Below are 6000 nucleotides of genomic sequence, written 5' to 3'. Positions count from 1 at the left end.
AGCGAAAAGGCATGTATTGCCTAACCCTTCAAAGATAAGAGACTTCACATTGATGCGCGGCTCTGGGCAAACAATCCAAAAAACAACAACGAGAGGGAGAGCGCGCGCGCGAGAAAAAAATAAAAAGGAGTTTCCCAACCACCCACAGACCGACCAGCATTTTAATGTCTGTCTGTCTCTGTCTCTCTCTCTCTCTGTGGGCATGGACGTGGGAGGGGAGAGAGGTGCGTAGAAAGCGGGAAGCAGCAGGCTAACACAGCAATGGTAGAAAAGATAGCCATGGGCACATTCAACGCAGAGCGTAGCCGCCAACATGGAACCCCCCTTTCCCCGCATGTGCGCATCAACCCAAAGGTATCATCTTTAAACTGACGCGAAAACACGTACTACATGGAGAGCCAGGCGACCGCAAAAAACTGACAGACTCGGGAAGTAATCAGGGAGAGGAGGAGGGCGAAAGGGAGGGGGAGGGGGAAGAGGGCTTGGCGTTCGTGGCAAAAGACACGCATATATATACACACACACACAGCCGAAGGTGAGATTCGAGTCCATCCATATCATGGATGGACTCGCTCCAGTGCGTGGACGGTAGCGACTTCGACCATCTTCTTGCCCCTACCCTACGTTTCCTCACCTCATGTTCCTGGTAGCTCGTACGCAAGCGAGGTATACGATTTGCCTCCGACAATGTCTCCTAGACCTGGTGTGATGCTCGCATTCGCCAAGTCGCGGAAACTTGACGTTGAAACGGCGTTCTTATTGCGCTGCGCCGGGGTCTTTTTTGCCGTTGGGGTGACAGGCGGCGTGATGGGGGGCAGGTAGCCACCTGGGTACACTGTCTTCGTTCCACGGGCTAACCGCTGCGGGGATGTCGGTGTCACAGGTACACGCAGCCTCTGCGCAGCGCTGGGAGGCCGACTGTACGTGGCGGGACTAACACTTCCGCGATCAATGAGTGGCAACGTTAGCTGTTGACTAGCGGCGTTACATGTCTTCACAGCAGAACCGCAGCCGACCGTCAGAGGTGCTGCGGGACCTCGACTCACAACGCCGAAAGTTGCAGGGGTTACGGTTTGATCCCGGTTGTCGCGGTAGACTCCCCTAGTAATGAAGGCTTCACCGTCCCCACCCATCATGGAGGTGCCGGAGGAAATCGTATTGGGGTTGCCACTGACCACCCCATATACACTCAGTGACGCGGAGGCGGCATCGTGAGCTTCATCGCACGGTGTTGCCAAGTAGGAATTGTGCCGACTTCCCAAGCCAAAGGAGCTTCCGTAGGCCAGCTGCTCCCCCAGCCCGCAGCCACCACCGTCGTGGTGGTGGCTAGAGCTGCTAGTACTGCCTCCATGATGCGATGTGTTCTGCACCGTCGCAGAGCGTATATCAGTTGCGTTGTTTACCCGACGTTGGCCGCGTCGGGAAGTGACGGCAGCTCCATTGCCCGACGGCCCCACGGCTGACCCCCGCGCCACCGAGATTGAGGGGCTACCGTGCCGCTCCTGCGACTGAGATGGAATAGATGGTGAGAGCGGGGGGTGAGGCTTCATCTTTACCGAGGTTTCCGCTGATTTGGTACTTACGTGACGCGGTGTGTAGTTCAACACAAGATCCCCCGCTGCCGCCGCCTCACCACCGTCGTTGTAGTCGTCGGGTACGTAGAGCAGGTTTATCCCGGCGCCGCCACCACCGTCCGGCATGTGTGACACAAACGATTCGTTCATGGTGAAACTGTTCATAAAGTCGTACTGGCCATACTCAAGAACGCTTCGACCCATTCCGGCGCTGGCGTGAATTGAGGAGCGCTTCTTCCAGCTGTGCAGGTGGGTCAAGTTGCCGTGGGCGTCGTTGTCGTTCCTGTGTGGGCTGACTGCGTCGCCTGAATCAACGCTCTCATCGTCATCGTCCGAGCCGAAGCCGGAGGAGCGCTCGCCTGTGTTGCACTCATCGCTGTTCGAGTCATCATCGCTACTGTCGTTGTCAGAGCTTCCAGAGGATGAGGACGACGATGCCACCTCGTGTGCTACCAACCTATGTACGGAAGTCTCGGCCACACCCCCAACAGCTCTTCGACCTCCGGTCAGCGCAGCTGGCGATGTTGCCTTGACAGTGGATGGGACACTGCGCTGTTGATGTTGAGCGCTGACTGCCACTGGTTTGTGCACCGCTGTGGCGCGTGGGGCAGGCGCTAGTGTTGAGTCCTCGGCATTGTCCTCGACCCGTAGCACCGCAAGATCACCGTCCTTGAAGTAGAAGGACGGCGACCGGGCTGAGTACTGCTGACGACGCTGCCGCACCTTCTCACGTGCCGCCATGGCCGCCTCGTCAAACTCGCGGTTATCGTTGTTCGACTCGATGTTGCTAGTGCTAGAGCTGGTGCCGCTTGCAGAGTCGTCGTTCTCGTCGTCGTTGCACGACAGGCCTGGGGAGTCGACGATGCGAGCATCACGCAGCAGGTTCACATCGCACCAGAGCTGCGTGAGAAGCTGAATGCTCGTCTCTTCTCGCTCAGTAGGTCTTCGAGAGGAGCGCTCCTTGTAGGCTCTCTCCGCTGCGCCATCCGTCCCGCTTTGCTGCTCAACGGCACGCCGCTTGCAGGAAGCCTCGATACCGATGGAGCCGATGGGGCCATAGAAGGAAAGGGTCCCCGTCTCGCAATTAGGGGGTGTCAAGGGAACCGACTGCGGCGCCGGCGGCGGTGACGGGAGAGCGTAAAACATAGAGTAGCTGTTGTGGCGACCAGAGACATGCAACTGCCCCTCATTCTGCTGCTGCTCATGCTCAGGGGAAGCCACACCGTGCAGCAGCTCTGGTGTCTCGTCGTCCGGCTGCTGAGCATCGCTCAACGGTGTTGATGTGTTCATCCAAGGGGTTGGGAGTATTGACGCTATGCACTCCTGCTGCGGTTGATAGCGAAAGTTCATGAAAGGGTTGAAGCCCAGACCGCCGCCGCCTTGCTTCGGGACCCAGCGAAACTGCGGCATCAGTGCCAGTCCAGTTGGTCCAACAGACGACGCGCCGCTCACGCTACTGCCAATGCTAGCAGTGAGGATGCGGTGCGGATTTCCTTGAATACTTTTTACAGCACCCTCGTATAGGGAACCGACGTGACCAATGCCGTGGTGGCGTTCCTGATGCGTCTGCTGCGCTTCCGCATAGCTATAATCGTCGACTCCAACCTCCTCGCCCATGGCGCCGTAGGTGTGGCCACCGACCTCTCCGTCATTGTTGTCGCCACTACTCTGGCCAGGCTTCTGGTGACATCCCTGCCGCGGCGTGAGGGACGTGAAGGAGGACGGCTGCAGTGGCCTACATTGCTCGGCCAGTGGCAGGTAGCTGGGGTGATTCGCGAAATGGGACTTCTGGTCTGGTAGAAGGTACTTGGAGCGGGAGGGTATCTCGCCTAGGCGATGTGCGTCGCCATTACTGACCATGTCATCGCGGGTGTGGCAGTTATCGCCAGTATCATCGTCGCTGTACACCGGCTGCATCAGGCGCTTGAAGACTTTACTCTCCGCAAGTTTCTGCCTCCACTTTTTCTCGCCCCTTGAGGAACCACTGTCTCTATTGATATGCTGGTGCGTGCTTTTCAGCGGCGACGTCGTCGTCCTGGGCGATCTGGGGTGTCTACCTCTGTCCTTCCGATCGCCTTTCTGCTTTCTGTCCTTCCTGTTCGCCTCGATCTTGCTGGCGGAGCGGCGCAGTAGCTCGAAGGCCTTGTTCATCTTCGAGGCCTTCTGCTTCTTGCGTGTCTGCCTCTCTTTGCGTGGCACTGGCAGGATGGTGTGATGCGCAGGGGGAGAGGGTCGGGAGGGGGAGACGCTAGTTTGCGTTCGTCCTATTCTTCGGTCACTGCTGCAACAGAGGTGATGCTTCTTGCGTGTGGGTGGTGTCAATGACGCGAGAAAAGAAAGAACGGGTGGGAGAGGTAAGATGAAGAGGGGGGAGGGGAGACGGCGCCAGCCAACGACGAAACCAAAACGAGCGTTGCACATTCGCCCACAGAAGGGCCCATAGACGTCACTTTCCATTCTGTAATTTTTTTCATCATCTTACACAACCCCTGATGACGGCGGGGCCGGGACACCACTCAGCGCGTGGCCTCTCAGGGCCCAGTGCCCCCCACTCTCTGTGTGGCGAAGCCAGGCAGCCCCCCTACCCCCTGCCAATGCCGAGCCACGCCTGGCGGTGGCGACCAGCAGAATAAGAGCGGCTGTGAGGCGGCCTGCGGAGCGAGGGGCGGGCAGAGCTTGGGACAAGAGGCCGTACACCGATGACTGAGCCGGCGCACTGCTGCAACGTGCGTGTCCAGCGCTGCTTCGCACGCCGCGATGGGGTCTGTGAGAGGGCTGTGGGGGAGTCGAGTGGTGTTTGACGTCATGTGCTGTACTTCAGAGAGAATGAACGCTTTGGAAGAGGAAAACCTCTTAGAAAAACACCTATGAACGCGTCCGCACCGACAGAGGAGAAGAGAAAGGGGGAAAGAGGGAAGTGAGTTGGCCAGACGCACGCACCCGCACACACACACACAAAGCACAAATTGCCTGCATGCCAAAGCAGCTGTGGGGGTGAGAGGGGGAGGGCTCACTGCGGTGCAGCTACACCACAGCCGCGACACACAGACACACCCATGTAAGTGTTCCCGTGAGTGCAGTGGCCGAAAAGAGAAAATGATCCCTGCATGTATTCCTGAGTCGCTTGTGCTTGGATGTGCGCGTGGGTAGTATGCGTAGGAGAGCTGTACTGCTAAGCAACAACAGAAGAGTGCTGTACAGCTGTGCCCAATAAATCCTCAGCAGCGAAAAAGAGTGGCGTCCAGAGAGAGAGAAAAAATACTCCAAATCAAGCAGAGGTGACGCTTTCCATTAAGTAATTCCTCACGATAGGGTGTGTGTACATACATACACATGCGTGTGTGTACCAGTGCAGATGCCGTGTCGGGAGAGGCGGTACATGGGGATAATGGGGCAGATTGGTAGAGAGCGAGAGACGAACGAGGGGGTAGTGAGGGAGAGGGGTAGTCAACGATGGCGAGTGAGGATGAAACGGAATGTGCGCACACCAGCGCCCCACCCTATACGCACCGTCTCACTACGCACCGCACCGCTCAGAGAGGCGGGTTATGTGCTGGCTTGGATGTCGGGCTTCTCGGGGGCACGCGAAGAAGGGAACGGGAAGGTTAGGGGGAGATCTTTAGGATTCACGAAACAGGTGCCGTGTCAGGGAGTCGGTATTCCCCTCGAAAGTTCTCTTTTTGCTAAGGGGGTACAGAAGTTGTCTGTGCAACTGGTTCCGCCGTCACCAACCCACACAGGCTTTCTTCATCTTCTCGGCACTGCCTTTCTGCGAAGCATTGCCCCTTCCCTTATCAGCAGCTCCACCGGGTGCTCCTGCTATTGATGCCCCATCCCCTTTGCCTTCTCCTGTCTGAAAAAAAAGTGTGCAAAGGCTTAAGGGGGTGGATGAGTGCCACGTGCGCTACAGCGACGACACACACACACACACACACACACACACGTACTTCTTATTGGGGATGAGAAGGGGCACATGGGCCTTTTTGTCCTTATCGGTAGCGTGAAATGAACCGAGGAAAACGTAAGAAGGACGCTATCAACGCACAGAGAGGCCGTACTCTCGGGAGTTTCCACGCAACTTCACACTATTGACCTACCCACACATACAGACTGGCGTATGCACACGACGCCGAAGACGGAGAGAAAGAAGCACACACACCCACAGACACCCACACGCAAGCAAAAGAGAAGTGTGTGCAGCGCACAACCGAATGAAAGTGCCTTCCTTGTGTTTGCGCGTGCGTGCGTGTGTGAGGCGATGAACAACAGCAACAAGAAGATGGAAGGCATACTAGAGAAAAAAAGAAAAGGGTGAGCAAAGTGCAAAGCCAACGGAGGTCAGAGTGAGTGAGTGAGTTACTCAGAGGAAGAAAACAAAGGACAATCACCATAGTGACGGCTAAGGTTCCCAGAACGCACCAAAGAT

General features: G+C 57.0%; 1 protein-coding gene across 1 annotated transcript; it reads right to left on the bottom strand.

The window, feature by feature from the left end:
* Positions 1 to 635: 635 nt before the first annotated feature.
* On the bottom strand, positions 636 to 3725 carry LBRM_20_5210 (hypothetical protein, unknown function; the record flags this gene model as incomplete). Its single annotated transcript, XM_003723022.1, has 1 exon — positions 636 to 3725. The coding sequence occupies one exon, from the start codon at positions 3723 to 3725 to the stop codon at positions 636 to 638; it is 3090 nt and encodes a 1029-aa protein (XP_003723070.1).
* Positions 3726 to 6000: the final 2275 nt, after the last annotated feature.

This window comes from Leishmania braziliensis (genome assembly GCF_000002845.2).
Source record: "Leishmania braziliensis MHOM/BR/75/M2904 contig, possible fusion of chromosomes 20 and 34".
Classification (NCBI taxonomy): domain Eukaryota; phylum Euglenozoa; class Kinetoplastea; order Trypanosomatida; family Trypanosomatidae; genus Leishmania; species Leishmania braziliensis.
Note: the sequence above shows the minus strand (reverse complement) of the source record. Positions and strands in the feature narration are given on the sequence as shown.